Here is a 24,557-nt window from a genome sequence, read left to right on the forward strand (position 1 = left end):
ATGCTGAGTTGAGCTGTTTCATTAAAACAATGCTGCCACAGCTCAGTAGGTGAAAGGTGCATTGAAAGTGGTTAAGCCCGGCTCATGTGCGGAACAATGGAGCTGCTGTTTGGTTCTGGAACGTCGGGGCTGGCGGAGGCACAGATCTGTCTCAGCCCCGGCCAGCCCCCCAGTGGATTACGCTGACTTCAGCCGTTTTCACCAGGGCTTTTTATTCCAGCAGAATGAAATGAATGGGATTCATATTACGACTTTCTGATTGCTTAGGCTTCAGAGCTTCCTGCATGTGACCGCAGTGACCTGTGTGTGTGTGTTTGTGTGTGTGTGTGTTTGCATGTATATTTTTATCATCTGTGTCTATGTGTGAGTCTACTGCCTGGATGAAATCAAAACTCCCAAACTCTACCCATTGACTGGCACTTCTGATCATAGTCCTGTTTATACAGTTGCAGTATAATGCTGCAATATCAAAGTGCAGCATTTATTGCAGTATGTATATGCAGTGATGGAATTAAGACTCCTATTGCATAGCAGTTTCACCCATTCCAGGTTTTAATACAAGCTTGATTAGCCTCAGTGTATAGGTAACAAGCTCAGGTGTGTCTTGTTAAACTCACAGTGTTATGCTGCTAAGGCTGTATTAGCCCTTTGTTATTCCAGCATTCATTCCAGTACGTATATGACGAGTGTGTTAATGCTAAGTGTGTGAGCTAGTGTCCCTGTGTGAGATGTGCAGCACGGTCACACTCTGTGGTGTATTTGCTTGTATGTCTGTGATCTGGGTAGTTCTGAGTCTGATCACATTTGGAGCCGGTACTTTTGACAGTGGTTTGACTGAGGCCCTCTGTTCATGAGCAGGATGCTGAAGCGTTCCTCTCTGTCAGACTGCCCCCTCTTCTCCACCCCCTCCACCTCCTCCACCTGTGCAGACAGCAGAGCGGTGCAGGAAGCTGATACAGCTTCCTCTCGATGTCTATTCTTAATTGTCACCCATCTTCAATGGAAAGATCAGACGCCCTCTCTCTTCAGCGGCAACGACAAACACTTACAAACAATGTGACTTTCAATCTCTGCTCAAATACCTCTGACTTTGTGAGTCACCCATTTGACCTCCTCCATCCTGAAATGATTTCAGCATCGGTAACACATAAATAAATAAGGGGACTGTTTTTAAACTTCACAGAGTTCAGTGTAAAGCCCAGTTTGAAAGAGGTATGGCATATTCAGTGGGGCAAGTGTAAACATGTTTCAATTTACTAACTCAGAGAAGTCAGCCACTATATTACTTGAACAGGTTTTGCTCTACAGTGTGAGAAAAGCTCTGTGAAGTTTAATTTCACAGATTTGGTTTTGTCCCTTCTTTGTGAATCTGGCATCCCCAGTATGCTTGTATGTGTAAATGGTGCAGTTTGCAGTAGATCTATCTGGAAACACTGTAACAAAGCCAAGGCAGGTTTAACACCCAACAGGCCTCCCTGGACACGGGGAGACTGATATTAACACCCTAGGCTCACGTCATTCAGATCACGTTTAAATTGCTTTTTAAATGTCTTTGCAATGGTTTTGAACAGCACTCTGTAAAACTGGTTATGTGAAAAACTGCTGTGGGCAGTACAGCCTAAATATTACAACAGAATAAGAAAAAACGAGAAGCCGCTTATTGATGTGTTTCTTTGAAAACCTGGTGTTATATTTAGCTGGGAAGGAAGAAAAATAATTAAAAATAAGTCACTTTGTCTAAATTAAAGTTAATACAGACAATGTGTTACAACACCCCTCCCCCGCCCCATGCCGGCAGCCCTCTCCGTGTTCTAGTGCTGATGTCACAGTGTTCACACTGCTTCCTGGAAGACTGTGTCTATCTGTGGTGGAGATGCTGTTGTATTGTCCATGTTCTAGTGCTGATGTCACAGTGTTCACACTGCTTCCTGGAAGACTGTGTCTATCTGTGGTGGAGACGCTGTTGTATTGTCCATGTTCTAGTGCTGATGTCACAGTGTTCACTCTGCTTCCTGGAAGACTGTGTCTATCTGTGGAGGAGACGCTGTTGTATTGTCCATGTTCTAGTGCTGATGTCACAGTGTTCACACTGCTTCCTGGAAGACTGTGTCTATCTGTGGTGGAGACGCTGTTGTATTGTCCATGTTCTAGTGCTGATGTCACAGTGTTCACTCTGCTTCCTGGAAGACTGTGTCTATCTGTGGTGGAGACACTGTTGTATTGTCCATGTTCTAGTGCTGATGTCACAGTGTTCACACTGCTTCCTGGAAGACTGTGTCTATCTGTGGTGGAGACGCTGTTGTATTGTCCATGTTCTAGTGCTGATGTCACAGTGTTCACTCTGCTTCCTGGAAGACTGTGTCTATCTGTGGTTGAGACGCTGTTGTATTGTCCATGTTCTAGTGCTGATGTCACAGTGTTCACACTGCTTCCTGGAAGACTGTGTCTATCTGTGGTGGAGATGCTGTTGTATTGTCTGTGTTCTAGTGCTGATGTCACAGTGTTCACTCTGCTTCCTGGAAGACTGTGTCTATCTGTGGTGGAAACGCTGTTGTATTGTCCATGTTCTAGTGCTGATGTCACAGTGTTCACACTGCTTCCTGGAATACTGTGTCTATCTGTGGTGGAGACGCTGTTGTATTGTCCATGTTCTAGTGCTGATGTCACAGTGTTCACACTGCTTCCTGGAAGACTGTGTCTATCTGTGGAGGAGACGCTGTTGTATTGTCCATGTTCTAGTGCTGATGTCACAGTGTTCACACTGCTTCCTGGAAGACTGTGTCTATCTGTGGTGGAGACGCTGTTGTATTGTCCGTGTTCTAGTGCTGATGTCACAGTGTTCACTCTGCTTCCTGGAAGACTGTGTCTATCTGTGGTGGAGACGCTGTTGTACTGTCCATGTTCTAGTGCTGATGTCACAGTGTTCACACTGCTTCCTGGAAGACTGTGTCTATCTGTGGTGGAGACGCTGTTGTACTGTCCATGTTCTAGTGCTGATGTCACAGTGTTCACTCTGCTTCCTGGAAGACTGTGTCTATCTGTGGTGGAGACGCTGTTGTACTGTCCATGTTCTAGTGCTGATGTCACAGTGTTCACTCTGCTTCCTGGAAGACTGTGTCTATCTGTGGTGGAGACGCTGTTGTACTGTCCATGTTCTAGTGCTGATGTCACAGTGTTCACACTGCTTCCTGGAAGACTGTGTCTATCTGTGGTGGAGATGCTGTTGTATTGTCCATGTTCTAGTGCTGATGTCACAGTGTTCACGCTGCTTCCTGGAAGACTGTGTCTATCTGTGGTGGAGACGCTGTTGTATTGTTGCACCTTGGTTTGCAGGGGTTGCGTGGTGAAGGTACAGTGCAGATCATAATGAAACAAACCTTCAATCATATACTAAAACTGTTAGTTATGTTACAGAGCCATCCTCTCCATCCCTTGTGCTTGTTTGCTGCATGGCCGTCCATTAACCCCTTCCTTCCTTCTGTCTCTCCCCAGGCATTCCCTCCCTGCCCTCCTACCTGAGTATCCACACGCTGGGCCAGCCCGGCTCCCGGGCCCTCTTCAGACACGCGGAGCTGCAGACCCTCCTCACCACGTCCGTGGGCAGCGTGGCGGAGCTCAGTGAGTGCTCTCAATCTGCTCAACTAGACCAGCGCAGTGCATGTAGCCCCTTCCTTATAAAAGTGTTCTAAAGTACAAACACAGCAAAGTGTAATAAAGCACGGTAAAGCACAGGCAAGCACTGTAGGTAATTGCAAGTTATAGTAAAGCATATTAATAACTATGGCAAATAAGGTAAACTGTGGTAAATACGTTGTATAGCCATGGGAAAAACCTCGGAAAACTGCAAAAAGTACCGTGGGAAACTTTCATAAGACATTTCATGTCAGTGTTCGGTGAGAACCTCTAATCAAGTTGAGAGTGTATTTCTCACACACTCTTTGTTGTGTGGGTCTGTCTTACTAAGAGTGCAAGAGAAAGGATATATTAGAAGTCATTAGATCTAAATAAAAAACAGACGAAACCCTGATATTGACATACTTCCTGTGTTTATGCAGAACCTGCTGTGGTTTAAATGGTTCCAATGCTTTGCCATTGACATTGTGACTGCAGATCTACACTCTCAGTGAAATTACAAGTGTAGCTGCTGCTAATAGGTTTCAGTGGGGACTTGACTTACAATTAAAGAATAGACAGGACATTCACAAAGCCCAAAGCATCACTGACATGAGCATCATTTCTATTTTGTGAAAAGAGAATAAAACACATGTTAGTCTAAATGTTATAAAACTTGAATGAATGACTGAAGAATAGCAGAGAGCCCCTGAATCCCATTCCGTGCTTGTGTTTGTGATTCTAGAAACTTTTTGCAGTCAGTAACTTTTTGAGTCTCGTCTCTAGACGCTGCAGTACGTGCTACTTACAAATGAATTGAAGCAAACCTTATGCATTCCAGGTGTGTTCCTGTTGAACCCCAAACCTCTCAGGAATTCATCATAAACTGGTTCTAGCGTTCTCCAGAATAGACTCGGCGGCAGCAATAGCAATGCGTCCTATTAATTCATTATGAGTGATGAATATGAGACTTTAGCAGGACAATGATGGTATCAGATGTAACTTCATCCCAGCCGCTATCAGGACAGCAACACAGTAATATAAAAATGAATTGTAGGCTATGTATAGTTTGCAACTCATTCATACATTGCTTCTAGTTTAGTTATTGCTCTCTGCTGTTGAGTGGGAGTTGGGCTGGGTTGGGGAATGAAGTGCACTGTCTGAACAAGGATTGCACTCCCAGAGACCTAGCACAGAACAGCACTGTGCTGTATATCCATTAATCATCACACAGTGCAGCGCTTTCATCTTTTAGATTTCCCCCTATCAACTTAATTATCCGTGACAGATACTAATCCAGCGTAAACAATGTGACTTTCAGTCTGTGCTCAGATACCTCTTTGATGGAGCGCTGCCCTCTTGGTATTTTGTAGTGTGTGTGTGTGTGCCAGGACATTATAATGTTACAATCCCCCTCTTGTCTTGTGTGTGGGATTGTGTTTATTTAGTATTTCCGTCTCTTTTTTTTTCTTCCATGATTAATAAATAGTGAATGTTCTGTTCCGGAATGCAGTTAGCTGTCTTCTCTGTTCATGTTGTACGGAAAGTATATAAAAACACCTTTTGATTTTAAAAAAAGTCCCTGAAAAACTGGACAACATTCAATACTGAACAAACAGAAGCACCCCTGCTCCCATTGGGAATTGCAGACCACTGGAAGCATATACCCCACAATGGCTACACCTCTTTGAAACTCCAGGGCCCACAGGAAGAGTACTGCTTAAGGAACAAAGACACCATTTCCTAGAACAAGAATTATTCTAGGTCAGACAGAAACCAATTCTAAACTTTTAAAAACATTCCTCGCTAGATTATTCACAGGTTTCTGAGGGTCTTTATTGAGTAAGAACTGAACTTCATAGTTCAAGATCTGCTGTATAAGAAGTCTAGGAGTGGGTCTGACTGGCTTCAATCTAGATAAGTAGTAACTGTGAAGCTGGAGGATCAGCCTATTGTCTGTGGGCTGAATCACTTGCCAGTCATCACACATCCAGCCCATGCATCCCGAAATAAAAAATAACTTTCCAAAAATCATCATCACAGACGCTGCCGAGCAGAAATGAAAGTGCTTTCCTGAGAACAGCAGCTTTCTGTGGTGTCTCATTCGAAATCAGATGATGTGCAGCATGTAAAGAATCGAAACAAAATGCCCTTGTGTTCTTTGGGGTGATTTTTTAAAAAGAATTCCCCTCCCACTGTACCCTTAGCAGGCTGTGTGTGTGTGTGCTTTCTCAGAACACGTCACTCGCCTTCTATTTTGAAGAGCAGTGTGGTCTGCAGTTTCAGCAGAACGCAGGGATGTGGTTTGGTTTAGTTTCACACTGAGCTCATTCACAGGAAGAACACACAGGTATGCCGGCCTGCTGATCTTCTCAGCAGCAGGGTTGCAAATAGTCTTTGTTCAGAACATCTGCAGGAAAGCATGATTTCATAGCAAACGCTGGAGAGGATTGACTCTCCTCTCAAAGGTTACCTCTCTCCTAAACCATACCTCACCCTCCCTTCGACTCTATCGGCGATCCAGACACTCCCACCTCTTTCTGTTATTCTGTACACCACAGGGATGGAAATATGAGTCCTATTGCTTAGTGATTTCTTTTGTGCTTGATTAGCCCCAGTGTGTAAGTAACAAGCTAAGGTGTGTTTTATTAAACTCATAGTAAAACAAGGAATGGATCAAGCTGCAATGCAAATGTCAGATTCCAGCACCAAAACTTCCCTTCAGGGTCACAGTGTCGGGTGGTGGTCTGGCTTCGAATACATCGGGTACTATTCATAAAGCTTCTGAGTTATTAAAAATGTGTTTTAAATAATGAAATCTAGAATGTTGTCATCTTGGATAACTTTACACTTTCCGATTCTAAACTACAAACTCGATCAATACGGTCAGATCACATGTTTAAATTCAGCTGTTGATATTAGCAGTGGCACTCACTCCTGGGTTTCAGAACCACTGGAATCTGAGCACCGGGTCCAGTGAAGTGTGCTCTGAACTGCTTTAAATGAACAGTGTCTTCCTCCCTCTCAGGCTCCCTGGTCATCAACGCCATGTTCTTCCTGCAGCAGCTGGGAGCTCGGAGCGGCAGCGGGGGGGCCTTCCAGCTGCACTTCAAGCAGGGGCCTGTGTCGTGGGAGCCCGAGGCCCTGCACACTCTCTACTACTACACACGCTGCCAGCAGATGGAGTGGGAGAACCCCAACACAGAGCCCCCCAGGGTCAAGCTGTGCAGCGAGAGGTGAGGGGACCAGGGGGTGAGGGGACCAGGGGATGAGGGGACCAGGGGACCAGAGGGTGAGGGGACCAGGGGGTGAGGGGCTGAGGGGACCAGGGGGTGAGGGGACCAGGGGGTGAGGGGTGTAGAGGGGGTTCTGGAGGGTGTAGTGATATATTGGGATCGGGGAGAGTGTAGAAAGGGTTCTGGAGGGTGTAGTGGTGTATTGGGATCAGGGAGGGTGTAGAGGGGGTTCTGGAGGGTGTAGTGCTGTATTGGGATCAGGGAGGGTGTAGAGGGGGTTCTGGAGGGTGTAGTGCTGTATTGGGATCGGGGTGTAGAGGGGGTTCTGGAGGGTGTAGTGCTGTATTGGGATCGGGGTGTAGAGGGGGTTCTGGAGGGTGTAGTGCTGTATTGGGATCAGGGAGGGTGTAGAGGGGGTTCTGGAGGGTGTAGTGCTGAATTTGGATCAGGGAGGGTGTAGAGGGTGTTCTGGAGGGTGTAGTGCTGTATTGGGATCGGGGTGTAGAGGGGGTTCTGGAGGGTGTAGTGCTGTATTGGGATCGGGATGTAGAGGGGGTTCTGGAGGGTGTAGTGCTGTATTGGGATCGGGGAGGGTGTAGAGGGGGTTCTGGAGGGTGAAGTGCTGTATTGGGATCGGGGTGTAGAGGGGGTTCTGGAGGGTGTAGTGCTGTATTGGGATCGGGGAGGGTGTAGTGCTGTATTGGGATCGGGGTGTAGAGGGGGTTCTGTAGGGTGTAGTGCTGTATTGGGATCGGGGAGGGTGTAGTGCTCTAGTTGTGGAGGGAGATGTAACCTGCAGTTGCTATTTTGGGTCTGCTTGGGTGAAGTGATTTCAGTGAGGGACCTGGGCAGTGTTGTGGCTCGTCAGTATAGTGTCATTGCAGGGGGAAGTATGAGATTAGAAAGCAGAGGGCTGCACCGGCCCGTGCTGGGAGTGAATGGAGGTGAATCGTGGCTGTGTGCCGTGTTACTGAGCTCATGCCCCTGTGCTGTTCCAGGCCCTACGTGTCCCTGCCTCCCGTGGCGGAGTGGATCCGTGTCTGCGTGGCTCACGCCGAGCACCGGCACAGCCTGACCATCGACAGCAACGACGTCCAGCAAGCAGCCAGACTGCTGCTGCCCGGAGTGGACTGTGAGCCACGACAGCTCAGGTGAGCAAAACAAAACACAAGAGGAAGGGCCTTCAAATCCCATGCGTTTCTTCATTGTGTGTTTTTTACTATTCCCTTATCTATCTTGTTATCATGTGTTGAAGTTTCCTACTGCAATGGCTCAGTCTTCAGTTCTAGTTGCCTATTGGTGTCCCAATAGATATTGGCGTCTATTGGGACACCTTCCGTCACCCTGTGTCCAAACCCTGTGTCTCAATTGTGTATATCTGAATACAGTAACACAGTGTGTGTGGGATGCTGTTTCTCAATGCAGCCCGGGGGAAGTGTTTAGTGTGTTTGGTAACGCAATAGTACACTGTGTACAGCAGGAGAATGAGCACTTGTGTATATCTCCCTGCAGCTGGGCTGGATGGGGAGCTACTGCATGGGGTCCCACATGCTGATTCAGACATGCAGACAGGGAGAAACCATGACATCATGAGAGGGCTGTGTGAGCACAGGCTCATTACATCGCTGCCTCATGCTATGAGACTGTAGCATGCATGCTTGTAGCTATGCATGAATGTACAGTGTGTATAATCACAGTGTGTTTGGATCTGTGCTCTCTGTACGTATGTGTACGTATACACAAAATGCATACAGTTCATAACAGATAGAATTATGTATTTGCTATGCACGCATTTCCTTCATAAGCACATTTATTAGATGTCAGTATATTCACTGGTGTGTTATATTCACATTAGTGCTGCACAAGGGGCTGTTCTTTAGTAGCTGGTGCCCCAGGCACACACACAGATTATCTCCACCTATATTTTGGTTTGGAAGACATGCTTGGTAGGATTGAGCTTTTGGCTCTGAAACCCTTCAATTATCTCTTGTACTGAGAGCCATTATTGAGGCCAGATAAAGAAATTGAAACCCCTGCAAAATGTCAAAAGTAATTTGTGCAGTCCTGGATGTGGAAAAAGCTGCCAACCAAGCACCGAGTATGAAAAGGAATGCATCCCTCCAGCACAATTAAACACTTTGCTGACACGGTCCTTTGCCTTGGTGGTCCGCTTTGCACCCTGCATTAGCAGTGACACCAGCCATTGTTTGTTGCAAATTTAGGGGAAAATGCTAATGACTCAGTACAGGAGCAAGAGAAACCAGAGCCACTGGGCGTGATTGCAAACACCATGAAGTAGGGAGGGGAGTGTATCGTCAATGCTGCCCTCAGTGGGCTGCTCTGTAGTGTATATTGGCTGGTGTTTGTTGTCTGTGTTCTGGGACATGCTTTGACTGTGCTCTGTCTCTGTCTGCTGTCCTGGCAGGGTGGAGTGCAGTCTCTACGCCTCCAAGCGCCTTGAAGCCCAATCGGCAGAGCAAAAGCTGAGGTGGAACCTGGCCTTCCGCATGCTGAGCTGTGGCCGCACTGACCTGGTGCAGCCAGCGGAGGCGCTGCTGGGACCGGAGGGGATCAACTCCCTGAACGAGCAGGTAAGAGGGCAGAGCAGTCCTGCGTTAGAACAGGGAGAGGAGGAAACAATCATGCTGGTAACGTTCTTCATTTGCACAGTGATTCTGTTGGTTTGCCAAGCTTTTTTCACATAAAGAAATACCAAAAAGAAACATAATAAATGTCAAGTACACCAGACAACCCCAGACGAATGTTTCCACTAGAACCCTTTTTCAGTGGGTTCTTTTGATTTTTTTTTGCTTGTTTATAAATTCCATTTCTGTGCACGTGCGTGCGTGCGGGCATGTGAGCGTGCGTGCGTTCCTGCTCCCCAGGGCCTGTCCCCTCTCATGTATGTGTGTGTTCCTGCTCCCCAGGGCCTGTCCCCCCTCATGTATGCCTGTGCCGCTGGGGATGAAGCCATGGTCCAGGTGCTGCTGGAAGCCGGAGCTGATATTGATGTTCAGGTACTGCAGCACTTTTGCGAATGAGTCCTACAGCATGTAGCTTTGGGTCAAAGTTTCAAAACATGTACTCCAGGCTTAACTCCTGTTAATTAAGTGCTATTTTTTGAAAGATGGAAACTCCACAGTAATGTACAAAAGTGAGAAACAAGCAGCTGAGAGTGCCTGAGCCCTTCAATCACAGCACTACAGGGTTGAGAATACTTTTGCAAAGTCAAACAGGTTTGTTCTTCTTTCAAGAGTTAATTAAAGGCTGCAGTCCAGTTTTCTGAAGGGTTACTAGTACTATGATCTCTGTATTACATGGTTTCTCTTTCAATTTGTTACTCAATTCAGGCAGTTGTCAAGTATACCGCACTCTCAGGTTAGATTAAAGATTAAATAAATTAAACTAGCTGTGTTTTGTGGTTTTCATGACATTTAAACCGAGTTAAAAAGAGATACAGAGAGTCATGAATGTATGGTAGTAGTTTTTGTGTGCTGAAGATGCACTTTGTTGTGTAAGTGTAGGCGTGTGTGGGTTCACGTTTTGATAGGAGCTTTTTCCTTGTATTGCTCATCACCAGTCCCTGTCTGATTCAGTTTCAACAATGCAAGATTTAAGGTGTAGCCTGGTACAAGCCAGAAAAGGGATTTTTATTGCAGATATGGCACATGCAGAATGTCGCTGTAAATAAAACACTTCTACAATAAGCAGCGTGTTTCCCACAGTCGACAACAACAGGCTGCAGTGCTTTTGTTTTTTCAAAACCACATGAAATTCTTCTTTAGAAGTCAGGTGGCTGAGTGCATAATTATTCAGGGTGTGGCAACACATTCAGATTCATCCTAACAGCTAGCTCCCTGCACCCCCTGGGTTATTGAGTGGATGTTGACTGGTGTCTATTGGGTGTCGCAATCCTCAGGTCCCTTCCTCTGTTTGTCACCAGTCCCTCTCGGATACAGGTAGAACAATCACATTTTGTATTGTGAGATGTTTTAGTGCACAACACAGTGGTCCTTTGGGTGTATGGGAGGCTTAATTTCATGAGGCTCAGCCCCCTCTTCTCTGTGCAGTGGCTGCTCCACAGCTCTGACCTGCTCCCCTCCACAGCTCTGACCTGCTCCTCTCCACAGCTCTGACCTGCCCCCCTCTTCACAGCTCTGACCTGCTCCCCTCTCCACAACTCTGACCTGCTCCCCTCTCCACAGCTCTGACCTGCTCCCCTCCACAGCTCTGACCTGCTCCCTCTCCACAGCTCTGACCTGCTTCCCTCCACAGCTCTGACCTGCTCCCCTCTCCACAGCTCTGACCTGCTCCCCTCTCCACAGCTCTGACCTGCTCCCCTCTCCACAGTTCTGACCTGCTCCCCTCTCCACAGCTCTGACCTACTCCCCTATGCACAGCTCTGACCTGCTCCCCTCTCCACAGCTCTGACCTGCTCCCCTCTCCACAGCTCTGACCTGCTCCCCTCTCCACAGCTCTGACCTGCTCCCCTCTCCACAGTTCTGACCTGCTCCCCTATGCACAGCTCTGACCTGCTCCCCTCTCCACAGCTCTGACCTGCTCCCCTCTCCACAGCTCTACCTGCTGCCCTCTCCACAGCTCTGACCTGCTCCCCTCTCCACAGCTCTGACCTGCTCCCCTCTCCACAGCTCTACCTGCTGCCCTCTCCACAGCTCTGACCTGCTCCCCTCTCCACAGCTCTGACCTGCTCCCCTATGCACAGCTCTGACCTGCTCCCCTCTCCACAGCTCTGACCTGCTCCCCTCTCCACAGTTCTGACCTGCTCCCCTCTCCACAGCTCTGACCTGCTCCCCTCTCCACAGTTCTGACCTGCTCCCCTCTCCACAGCTCTGACCTGCTCCCCTATGCACAGCTCTGACCTGCTCCCCTCTCCACAGCTCTGACCTGCTCCCCTATGCACAGCTCTGACCTGCTCCCCTCTCCACAGCTCTGACCTGCTCCCCTCTCCACAGCTCTGACCTGCTCCCCTCTCCACAGCTCTGACCTGCTCCCCTCTCCACAGCTCTGACCTGCTCCCCTCTCCACAGCTCTGACCTGCTCCCCTCTCCTCTCTTCCAGGTCCCCAGTAACCTGCAGCGGGCTCCCTCGGTTCACCCCGAGATGAGGCACAAGACTGCACTCGCGTTCGCCATTGCGTTCGGCCACATCTCCGTGGTTCAGGTACTTTCTCAAAAAATACTTTCTGTCGTTCTGCATGTTTGCTTTTATCTGTTCTTTCTGCTCCATTGCCAGTGAGCAGCTGAATGATTCCTGTCTTTTGTTTTTAGTTGCTTTTAGAAGCTGGTGCCGACGTGGACGGCTGTGTCACCGATGGAGTGATGTCGGAATCTCCTTTACAGCTTGCAGCAGCAGCGGGTTAGTATTTCATATGCACAGTAGTCTGGATTAGGGTGTTTCTGTAATTTTTATGAGCAAAACTGCCAGTGGGTGGGTCAGGAGTATTCTGGGTAACAATCATTTAATTTAAAGATCTGGATAGGTAGTTGTAAACGTCTAAAGCCATGTAAAGGACTCCCCTGTGCTGTAATCATGTTGTTGTGAACGCTGTTTGATCTCCTGTCTTTTCGCAGGTCACTTGGAGCTGGTCTCCCTGCTGCTGGAGCACGGTGCGGACCCCCTGTGTGGGTCAGCCTGTGAGGGAGGGGTGGGGGCGTCGATTCATGGGACCACCAATGCATTCAGCCTGGCTGCAGCGCACGGGCACAGGTAAGGGGCAATGCCAAACAGAGTGCAGTGCAGCCTCATCCCTCAATATCAGCTATGGGTATTGCACAGATTCATTGGTTTAGTGGCATTCAGTAGATGATAAGGACACAACCTAGTGTATATGTGCACATGGTATTTCAACAGCCATGCTGTAGACTCACATACATACACAGCTTATGAGCGATAATTTCATGCTTAACAGTGACCTGCATAAACGTTACCTCCCTTGAGAAAGCCACCGAAAGTTTCCTCAATGAATGTAGAGTTCTGTAATTGAATCTGGAGGTCATAACCCTCAGTCATGTGTGTAACAACCCAGCAGGGAGATGGATTGCTTTATCCTTTAACTTACAGTACAACATGCCCTGTGCTTTGCTATATCAGACCTGTGTGAAAGCAGTGCTGTGCTGCCGTGTGCAGTGGCCAGTCTGACGGCCGTGTCTGTGTCTCCTCGTCAGGAACGTGCTGCGGAAGCTGCTGTCCCAGCCGGCGAGTCGCAGCAGTGATATCCTGTCCCTGGAGGATATCCTAGCAGAGGGGGAAGGGCTCCCCACCCCAGCCAGACCCAGCCACAGTGGGAAGGTGCGCAGGAGAGTGCTGCAGGAGGCCATGTACCAGAGTGCAGAGCATGGCTTTCTGGACATCACCCTGGAGCTGCACAGACAAGGTGGGACATCCGCGCTTCTCACCTGACCGCTCCTGCATCCTGTGTGCAGTGGAAATGTTATGCTGGAGCAATGCTGCAAGAGTTTTTGTTGTTGTTGTTGAAATACATTGATGCTCCTGTAAGCTGGTCTTGTGTGCCTGTTTGTTTGTTTTAGTTTTGTATCTGTCCCTCTGATCAGACTTGCGATCGCTGCCTGCTGAAGCAGATTGTAATGTGTTATGTGGTATTGGTCCTTTAGAAGCCGTGCCGTGGACCCTGCACACGTGGCTGGAGTCTCTGCGCAGCGCCTTCTCTCAGCGCCGCTGGGACGTGACGCAGTGCCTGCTGGGAGAGTTCGGTGAGCTCAGGGAGGTGTTCAGCCAGGAGATGGTGTCTCAAGGACTGCCGATCCTTTTCGAGATCCTCCGCAACAGCAAGGTACAGGACAGACACAGGGCGGCTTGCTTCAATTGTATACCATGGATAAATAATACAAATGGCAATACTGTGCACTTTTATTCAGTGCCTTTCATGTCCAACAGCATACCAGAGAGCTGTACACAGCAGCTATTAAACCAAGAAGTACATTTAGAAATACAAAAAACAAATGAAATGATAAAAGTTTCACTATTGAGTTGTTTTATAGTTATGGATCAAACCAATTAGCAATTAATGAGTAGGCCCTCTGTTAATTGAGATTGCTCTTGGGCCATTTCCATATTACTTATTTTATTAAATTGCAATAGAAGAGACTGAACTGGAGTGTGGTGTAAAAACATCTCTCTCTCTCTCGCTCTCTCTCTCTCTCTCTCTATATATGTATATATATCACGTATAGTAATTGTTTACGTGTGTGTTTATTCCCTGGTGCAGATTGAATCCACATTCCAGCAGCTGGCAGCGATCTTCAGCCGGTGCTACGGGCCGTACCCCATCCCTGCTGTGCCCGACACTGGCCTGCAGCAGCAACTCCACCTGGGTAAGACTGCTCTCCATCACACACCAGAGCACAGTGTAGACAAGCAGCAGCAACTCCACCTGGATAACACTGCTGTCCATCACACACAGTGGGGGGTGGGGGGCACAGTGTAGACAAGCAATAGCAACTCCACCTGGGTAACACTGCTCTCCATCACACACCAGGGAGGCACAGTGTAGACAAGCAGCAGCAACTCCACCTGGGTAACACTGCTCTCCATCACACACCAGGGAGGCACAGTGTAGACAAGCAGCAGCAACTCCACCTGGGTAACACTGCTCTCCATCACACACCAGGGAGGCACAGTGTAGACAAGCAGCAGCAACTCCACCTGGGTAACACTGCTCTCCATCACACACCAGAGCACAGTGTAGACAAGCAGCAGCAACTCCACCTGGGTAACACTGCTCTCCATCACACACCAGGGAGGCACAGTGTAGACAAGCAGCAGCAACTCCACCTGGGTAACACTGCTCTCCATCACACACCAGAGCACAGTGTAGACAAGCAGCAGCAACTCCACCTGGGTAACACTGCTCTCCATCACACACCAGGGCACAGTGTAGACAAGCAGCAGCAACTCCACCTGGGTAACACTGCTCTCCATCACACACCAGGGCACAGTGTAGACAAGCAGCAGCAACTCCACCTGGGTAACACTGCTCTCCATCACACACCAGGGCACAGTGTAGACAAGCAGCAGCAACTCCACCTGGGTAACACTGCTCTCCATCACACACCAGGGCACAGTGTAGACAAGCAGCAGCAACTCCACCTGGGTAACACTGCTCTCCATCACACACCAGGGAGGCACAGTGTAGACAAGCAGCAGCAACTCCACCTGGGTAACACTGCTCTCCATCACACACCAGGGAGGCACAGTGTAGACAAGCAGCAGCAACTCCACCTGGGTAACACTGCTCTCCATCACACACCAGAGCACAGTGTAGACAAGCAGCAGCAACTCCACCTGGGTAACACTGCTCTCCATCACACACCAGGGAGGCACAGTGTAGACAAGCAGCAGCAACTCCACCTGGGTAACACTGCTCTCCATCACACACCAGAGCACAGTGTAGACAAGCAGCAGCAACTCCACCTGGGTAACACTGCTCTCCATCACACACCAGGGCACAGTGTAGACAAGCAGCAGCAACTCCACCTGGGTAACACTGCTCTCCATCACACACCAGGGCACAGTGTAGACAAGCAGCAGCAACTCCACCTGGGTAACACTGCTCTCCATCACACACCAGGGCACAGTGTAGACAAGCAGCAGCAACTCCACCTGGGTAACACTGCTCTCCATCACACACCAGGGCACAGTGTAGACAAGCAGCAGCAACTCCACCTGGGTAACACTGCTCTCCATCACACACCAGGGGGACACAGTGTAGACAAGCAGCAGCAACTCCACCTGGGTAACACTGCTCTCCATCACACACCAGAGCACAGTGTAGACAAGCAGCAGCAACTCCACCTGGGTAACACTGCTCTCCATCACACACCAGGGGGACACAGTGTAGACAAGCAGCAGCAACTCCACCTGGGTAACACTGCTCTCCATCACACACCAGAGCACAGTGTAGACAAGCAGCAGCAACTCCACCTGGGTAACACTGCTCTCCATCACACACCAGAGCACAGTGTAGACAAGCAATAGCAACTCCACCTGGGTAACACTGCTTTCCATCACACACCAGAGCACAGTGTAGACAAGCAGCAGCAACTCCACCTGGGTAACACTGCTCTCCATCACACACCAGAGCACAGTGTAGACAAGCAGCAGCAACTCCACCTGGGTAACACTGCTCTCCATCACACACCAGAGCACAGTGTAGACAAGCAGCAGCAACTCCACCTGGGTAACACTGCTCTCCATCACACACCAGAGCACAGTGTAGACAAGCAGCAGCAACTCCACCTGGGTAACACTGCTCTCCATCACACACCAGAGCACAGTGTAGACAAGCAGCAGCAACTCCACCTGGGTAACACTGCTCTCCATCACACACCAGGGAGGCACAGTGTAGACAAGCAGCAGCAACTCCACCTGGGTAACACTGCTCTCCATCACACACCAGGGGGGCACAGTGTAGACAAGCAGCAGCAACTCCACCTGGGTAACACTGCTCTCCATCACACACCAGAGCACAGTGTAGACAAGCAATAGCAACTCCACCTGGGTAACACTGCTCTCCATCACACACCAGAGCACAGTGTAGACAAGCAGCAGCAACTCCACCTGGGTAACACTGCTCTCCATCACACACCAGAGCACAGTGTAGACAAGCAGCAGCAACTCCACCTGGGTAACACTGCTCTCCATCACACACCAGGGGGGCACAGTGTAGACAAGCAGCAGCAACTCCACCTGGGTAACACTGCTCTCCATCACACACCAGGGAGGCACAGTGTAGACAAGCAGCAGCAACTCCACCTGGGTAACACTGCTCTCCATCACACACCAGGGGGGCACAGTGTAGACAAGCAGCAGCAACTCCACCTGGGTAACACTGCTCTCCATCACACACCAGGGGGGCACAGTGTAGACAAGCAGCAGCAACTCCACCTGGGTAACACTGCTCTCCATCACACACCAGAGCACAGTGTAGACAAGCAGCAGCAACTCCACCTGGGTAACGCTGCTCTCCATCACACACCAGGGGGACACAGTATAGACAAGCAGCAGCAACTCCACCTGGGTAACACTGCTCTCCATCACACACCAGGGGGGCACAGTGTAGACAAGCAGCAGCAACTCCACCTGGGTAACACTGCTCTCCATCACACACCAGGGCACAGTGTAGACAAGCAGCAGCAACTCCACCTGGGTAACACTGCTCTCCATCACACACCAGAGCACAGTGTAGACAAGCAGCAGCAACTCCACCTGGGTAACACTGCTCTCCATCACACACCAGGGGGGCACAGTGTAGACAAGCAGCAGCAACTCCACCTGGGTAACACTGCTCTCCATCACACACCAGGGAGGCACAGTGTAGACAAGCAGCAGCAACTCCACCTGGGTAACACTGCTCTCCATCACACACCAGAGCACAGTGTAGACAAGCAATAGCAACTCCACCTGGGTAACACTGCTCTCCATCACACACCAGAGCACAGTGTAGACAAGCAGCAGCAACTCTACCTGGGTAACACTGCTCTCCATCACACACCAGGGGGGCACAGTGTAGACAAGCAGCAGCAACTCCACCTGGGTAACACTGCTCTCCATCACACACCAGGGGGGCACAGTGTAGACAAGCAATAGCAACTCCACCTGGATAACACTGCTCTCCATCACACACCAGAGCACAGTGTAGACAAGCAGCAGCAACTCCACCTGGGTAACACTGCTCTCCATCACACACCAGGGAGGCACAGTGTAGACAAGCAGCAGCAACTCCACCTGGGTAACACTGCTCTCCATCACACACCAGGGGGACACAGTGTAGACAAGCAGCAGCAACTCCACCTGGGTAACACTGCTCTCCATCACACACCAGAGCACAGTGTAGACAAGCAGCAGCAACTCCACCTGGGTAACACTGCTCTCCATCACACACCAGAGCACAGTGTAGACAAGCAATAGCAACTCCACCTGGGTAACACTGCTTTCCATCACACACCAGAGCACAGTGTAGACAAGCAGCAGCAACTCCACCTGGGTAACACTGCTCTCCATCACACACCAGAGCACAGTGTAGACAAGCAGCAGCAACTCCACCTGGGTAACACTGCTCTCCATCACACACCAGAGCACAGTGTAGACAAGCAGCAGCAACTCCACCTGGGTAACACTGCTCTCCATCACACACCAGAGCACAGTGTAGACAAGCAGCAGCAACTCCACCTGGGTAACACTGCTCTCCATCACACACCAGAGCACAGTGTAGACAAGCAGCAGCAACTCCACCTGGGTAACACTGCTCTCCATCACACACCAGGGAGGCACAGTGTAGACAAGCAGCAGCAACTCCACCTGGGTAACACTGCTCTCCATCACACACCAGGGGGGCACAGTGTAGACAAGCAGCAGCAACTCCACCTGGGTAACACTGCTCTCCATCACACACCAGGGAGGCACAGTGTAGACAAGCAGCAGCAACTCCACCTGGGTAACACTGCTCTCCATCACACACCAGGGGGGCACAGTGTAGACAAGCAGCAGCAACTCCACCTGGGTAACACTGCTCTCCATCACACACCAGGGGGGCACAGTGTAGACAAGCAGCAGCAACTCCACCTGGGTAACACTGCTCTCCATCACACACCAGAGCACAGTGTAGACAAGCAGCAGCAACTCCACCTGGGTAACGCTGCTCTCCATCACACACCAGGGGGACACAGTATAGACAAGCAGCAGCAACTCCACCTGGGTAACACTGCTCTCCATCACACACCAGGGGGGCACAGTGTAGACAAGCAGCAGCAACTCCACCTGGGTAACACTGCTCTCCATCACACACCAGGGCACAGTGTAGACAAGCAGCAGCAACTCCACCTGGGTAACACTGCTCTCCATCACACACCAGAGCACAGTGTAGACAAGCAGCAGCAACTCCACCTGGGTAACACTGCTCTCCATCACACACCAGGGGGGCACAGTGTAGACAAGCAGCAGCAACTCCACCTGGGTAACACTGCTCTCCATCACACACCAGGGAGGCACAGTGTAGACAAGCAGCAGCAACTCCACCTGGGTAACACTGCTCTCCATCACACACCAGAGCACAGTGTAGACAAGCAATAGCAACTCCACCTGGGTAACACTGCTCTCCATCACACACCAGAGCACAGTGTAGACAAGCAGCAGCAACTCCACCTGGGTAACACTGCTCTCCATCACACACCAGGGGGGCACAGTGTAGACAAGCAGCAGCAACTCCACCTGGGTAACACTGCTCTCCATCACACACCAGGGAGGCACAGTGTAGACAAGCAGCAGCAACTCCACCTGGGTAACACTGCTCTCCATCACACACCAGGGGGGCACAGTGTAGACAAGCAGCAGCAACTCCACCTGGGTAACACTGCTCTCCATCACACACCAGGGGGGCACAGTGTAGACAAGCAGCAGCAACTCCACCTGGGTAACACTGCTCTCCATCACACACCAGAGCACAGTGTAGACAAGCAGCAGCAACTCCACCTGGGTAACGCTGCTCTCCATCACACACCAGGGGGACACAGTATAGACAAGCAGCAGCAACTCCACCTGGGTAACACTGCTCTCCATCACACACCAGGGGGGCACAGTGTAGACAAGCAGCAGCAACTCCACCTGGGTAACACTGCTCTCCATCACACACCAGAGCACAGTGTAGACAAGCAGCAGCAACTCCACCTGGGTAACACTGCTCTCCATCACACACCAGAGCACAGTGTAGACAAGCAGCAGCAACTCCACCTGGGTAACACTGCTCTCCATCACACACCAGGGGGGCACAGTGTAGACAAGCAGCAGCAACTCCACCTGGGTAACACTGCTCTCCATCACACACCAGGGAGGCACAGTGTAGACAAGCAGCAGCAACTCCACCTGGGTAACACTGCTCTCCATCACACACCAGAGCACAGTGTAGACAAGCAATAGCAACTCCACCTGGGTAACACTGCTCTCCATCACACACCAGAGCACAGTGTAGACAAGCAGCAGCAACTCCACCTGGGTAACACTGCTCTCCATCACACACCAGGGGGGCACAGTGTAGACAAGCAGCAGCAACTCCACCTGGGTAACACTGCTCTCCATCACACACCAGGGAGGCACAGTGTAGACAAGCAGCAGCAACTCCACCTGGGTAACACTGCTCTCCATCACACACCAGGGGGGCACAGTGTAGACAAGCAGCAGCAACTCCACCTGGGTAACACTGCTCTCCATCACACACCAGAGCACAGTGTAGACAAGCAGCAGCAACTCCACCTGGGTAACACTGCTCTCCATCACACACCAGGGGGGCACAGTGTAGACAAGCAGCAGCAACTCCACCTGGGTAACACTGCTCTCCATCACACACCAGGGCACAGTGTAGACAAGCAGCAGCAACTCCACCTGGGTAACACTGCTCTCCATCACACACCAGGGGGGCACAGTGTAGACAAGCAGCAGCAACTCCACCTGGGTAACACTGCTCTCCATCACACACCAGGGAGGCACAGTGTAGACAAGCAGCAGCAACTCCACCTGGGTAACACTGCTCTCCATCACACACCAGGGGGGCACAGTGTAGACAAGCAGCAGCAACTCCACCTGGGTAACACTGCTCTCCATCACACACCAGGGAGGCACAGTGTAGACAAGCAGCAGCAATTCCACCTGGGTAACACTGCTCTCCATCACACACCAGGGGGGCACAGTGTAGACAAGCAGCAGCAACTCCATCTGGGTAACACTGCTCTCCATCACACACCAGGGCACAGTGTAGACAAGCAGCAGCAACTCCACCTGGGTAACACTGCTCTCCATCACACACCAGAGCACAGTGTAGACAAGCAATAGCAACTCCACCTGGATAACACTGCTCTCCATCACACACCAGGGGGGCACAGTGTAGACAAGCAGCAGCAACTCCACCTGGGTAACACTGCTCTCCATCACACACCAGGGGGACACAGTGTAGACAAGCAGCAGCAACTCCACCTGGGTAACACTGCTCTCCATCACACACCAGGGGGGCACAGTGTAGACAAGCAATAGCAACTCCACCTGGATAACACTGCTCTCCATCACACACCAGAGCACAGTGTAGACAAGCAGCAGCAACTCCACCTGGGTAACACTGCTCTCCATCACACACCAGGGAGGCACAGTGTAGACAAGCAGCAGCAACTCCACCTGGGTAACACTGCTCTCCATCACACACCAGGGGGGCACAGTGTAGACAAGCAGCAGCAACTCCACCTGGGTAACACTGCTCTCCATCACACACCAGGGCACATTGTAGACAAGCAACAGCAACTCCACCTGGGTAACACTGCTCTCCATCACACACCAGGGGGACACAGTGTAGACAAGCAGCAGCAACTCCACCTGGGTAACACTGCTCTCCATCACACACCAGAGCACAGTGTAGACAAGCAACAGCAACTCCACCTGGGTAACACTGCTCTCCATCACACACCAGGGGGACACAGTGTAGACAAGCAGCAGCAACTCCACCTGGGTAACACTGCTCTCCATCACACACCAGGGAGGCACAGTGTAGACAAGCAGCAGCAACTCCACCTGGGTAACACTGCTCTCCATCACACACCAGGGAGGCACAGTGTAGACAAGCAGCAGCAACTCCACCTGGGTACTTTCTCACAGTTCTTCAGTTGGAAAGGTCCATATGCTTGCTGGAGTATATGTTTCGGTGCTTCCTCACAGTTCTTCACTTGGAAAGTTCCATGTGCTTGCTGGAGTATATTTTTCGGTGCTTTCTCACAGTTCTTCGCTTGGAAAGGTCCATGTGCTTGCTGGAGTATATTTTTCGGTGCTTTCTCACAGTTCTTCGCTTGGAAAGCTCCATGTGCTTGCTGGAGTATATTTTTCGGTGCTTTCTCACAGTTCTTCGCTTGGAAAGGTCCATGTGCTTGCTGGAGTATATTTTTCGGTGCTTCCTCACAGTTCTTCAGTTGGAAAGGTCCATGTGCTTGCTGGTGTATATGTTTTCAGTACTTGCTCACAGTTCTTCACTTGGAAAGGTCCATGTGCTTGCTGGTGTATATGTTTCGGTGCAAGCACCGCAGTGAATAACAGGCTGTTCTTCTTTGTAGATCCCTTGTTCCTGAACAATAAGGAGATGTCAGATGTCACCTTCCTGGTGGAAGGGAAGCCCTACTATGCACACAAGGAGCTGCTTGCGGCTGCGTCCTCAAGGTAACATTTATAAATTACCCCAGTGCTGCATCAGACAATTTCAATAATGACACACTTGAACCCAGGTCTCAGGAGTTTGATTGTGACACTTGAACCCAGGTCTCAGGAGTTTGATTGTGACACATACCCAGGTCTCAGGAGTTTGATTGTGACACGTACCCAGGTCTCAGGAATTTGATTGTGACACGGACCCAGGTCTCAGGAGTTTGATTGTGACACGTACCCAGGTCTCAGGAGTTTGATTGTGACACGGACCCAGGTCTCAGGAGTTTGATTGTGACACGTACCCAGGTCTCAGGAGTTTGATTGTGACACGTACCCAGGTCTCAGGAGTTTGATTGTGACACGTACCCAGGTCTCAGGAGTTTGATTGTGACACGTACCCAGGTCTCAGGGGTTTGATTGTGACACGTACCCAGGTCTCAGGAGTTTGATTGTGACACGTACCCAGGTCTCAGGAGTTTGATTGTGACACGTACCCAGGTCTCAGGGGTTTGATTGTGACACGTACCCAGGTCTCAGGAGTTTGATTGTGACACGTACCCAGGTCTCAGGAGTTTGATTGTGACACGTACCCAGGTCTCAGGAGTTTGATTGTGACACGTACCCAGGTCTCAGGGGTTTGATTGTGACACGTACCCAGGTCTCAGGGGTTTGATTGTGACACGTACCCAGGTCTCAGGAGTTTGATTGTGACACGTACCCAGGTCTCGGGTTTGATTGTGACACGTACCCAGGTCTCAGGAGTTTGATTGTGACACGTACCCAGGTCTCAGGAGTTTGATTGTGACACGTACCCAGGTCTCAGGAGTTTGATTGTGACACGTACCCAGGTCTCAGGAGTTTGATTGTGACACGTACCCAGGTCTCAGGGGTTTGATTGTGACACGTACCCAGGTCTCAGGAGTTTGATTGTGACACGTACCCAGGTCTCGGGTTTGATTGTGACACGTACCCAGGTCTCAGGAGTTTGATTCTGAACACGTTTTTCATGTATTGCTTGACAGGTTTCAGAGTCTTATTTCTGTGGCTTCCTCCCAGTCTACGAGCCAGATTGAGGTGCGGGACGTGACATACACCGGCTTTCAGGTAAGCAAGGTCCAGACTCCAAACAGGAACAGCCTGTCCTGGGGGCTTCCTGTGCTGTGTGTGCTGCTGGTGACCTGCCTGCCTGTTGTATTACAAGCACTGCGTGTATAATGAACAGGAATATGTGATGCACAGCTCCCTCTTGTGGGCAGTGGTGTTACTGCCAGCATTCAGCAGTGTTGAGAACGGTTTCTCTCTTCCACAGGTTCTGATGTGTTTGCTCTTTGTTTAATTCCAGGTGGTGATGCAGTATATCTATAATGGAGGTGTTGAAGGAACACACATCAGCAAGCATCAAGTTCTTGACGTAAGGCTTCCTTACTGAACCTAATTAGAGCTGAACTCACTGGGGTCCAAAGCTTTAACGGACCTCTACTCACTCACTGGACTTTTATTGTATTCTGTGATGATAAAAAGCGGGGCAAGAATTCATACCTAGCACAGCGGGAAAGACCTGCAGGCCTAATACAAGTCAAGGGGCGGCTGCGATATTTTGAGCCGATGTGATCTGGTACATCGTCCAATAAATTTAAAACTAAAATCGGAAGATAAAACCGTAAGAAACTAAAACCAGTGTTTTAGGGCAGTGCTTTCTTCATCAGTGTACAAAAGGTTTGCCTATTTGTCTAGTTCCTTATAGTTTTAACTCATGATCTGTTGCAGGGGTGGAAATAAGACTCCTTTTGCATTGCAGTTTCACTCATTTCAGGTTTTAATATGTGCTTGATTAGTCCCAGTGTATAGGCAACAAGCTCAGGTTTGTCTTATTAAACTTATAGTAAAACCAGGAATGGATGAACTGCTATGCAATGGGAGCCTTATTTCCATCCCTGTGTTGCATGTTTGCCACTGCATGCACAGCTGAGTGATCCAGGCCCCTTACTGTACGTACAGTAGTGACCGCTCCACTCACCCCAGGCTCTCCCTGCTCTTCTCTCCACGCGCAGGTTCTCCGCGCAGCCAGTTTCTTTCGATTGAAGGCCCTGAAACGACACTGTGAGATTCTGTGCACCAAAAACATCTACGCAGCTGAGATTGTCTCAGTATACCGGCACGCCAAGGTAACTGTACTAGTTCATCGTCTTTGCACAGCGTGCTGTTTCCTAAATGGATAGATCAGTCAACGTCACTGCATTATTTTGACGGTGTGCAATCAGTAAAGTGTTTTGTATTATTTTGAAAAGAGCTTTGAAACAGACTTTAAAGTTCTAAGTATAAAAAGTGGTCAGGATGTTAACAATGAACAGAAGAATTACAGGTAAGTTATTTAAGCAGTTTTAGCAGCACGATGGGATGTGCAACGCTATATTTTTTGCAACCCTGCTGCTTACTCTTTAAATTCAAATAGTTCTATACTAGCGCTCATTGCTGTGCCTTGTGGCCCTCCTGCACCTGTTT

The 24,557-nt window shown here is 49.9% G+C and overlaps 1 protein-coding gene across 1 annotated transcript in view; it reads left to right on the forward strand.

Moving 5' to 3' along the window:
* LOC131702130 (ankyrin repeat and BTB/POZ domain-containing protein 3-B-like) overlaps nt 1–24,557 on the forward strand; it is a 31,290-nt gene that overhangs the window by 4,931 nt on the left and 1,802 nt on the right. Inside the window, exons 3-17 of the mRNA XM_059004170.1 lie at nt 3,493–3,618; nt 6,641–6,848; nt 7,847–7,999; nt 9,274–9,439; nt 9,776–9,865; nt 11,928–12,029; nt 12,137–12,224; nt 12,440–12,575; nt 13,034–13,242; nt 13,481–13,659; nt 14,095–14,200; nt 21,968–22,070; nt 23,078–23,159; nt 23,398–23,466; nt 24,107–24,220. Of these exons, the coding sequence (XP_058860153.1) occupies nt 3,493–3,618; nt 6,641–6,848; nt 7,847–7,999; nt 9,274–9,439; nt 9,776–9,865; nt 11,928–12,029; nt 12,137–12,224; nt 12,440–12,575; nt 13,034–13,242; nt 13,481–13,659; nt 14,095–14,200; nt 21,968–22,070; nt 23,078–23,159; nt 23,398–23,466; nt 24,107–24,220 (1,931 nt within the window). The remainder of the gene's footprint in view (nt 1–3,492; nt 3,619–6,640; nt 6,849–7,846; nt 8,000–9,273; nt 9,440–9,775; nt 9,866–11,927; nt 12,030–12,136; nt 12,225–12,439; nt 12,576–13,033; nt 13,243–13,480; nt 13,660–14,094; nt 14,201–21,967; nt 22,071–23,077; nt 23,160–23,397; nt 23,467–24,106; nt 24,221–24,557) is intronic.

The sequence above is a fragment of the Acipenser ruthenus genome, chromosome 29 (assembly GCF_902713425.1).
Source record: "Acipenser ruthenus chromosome 29, fAciRut3.2 maternal haplotype, whole genome shotgun sequence".
In the NCBI taxonomy this organism is placed as follows: domain Eukaryota; kingdom Metazoa; phylum Chordata; class Actinopteri; order Acipenseriformes; family Acipenseridae; genus Acipenser; species Acipenser ruthenus.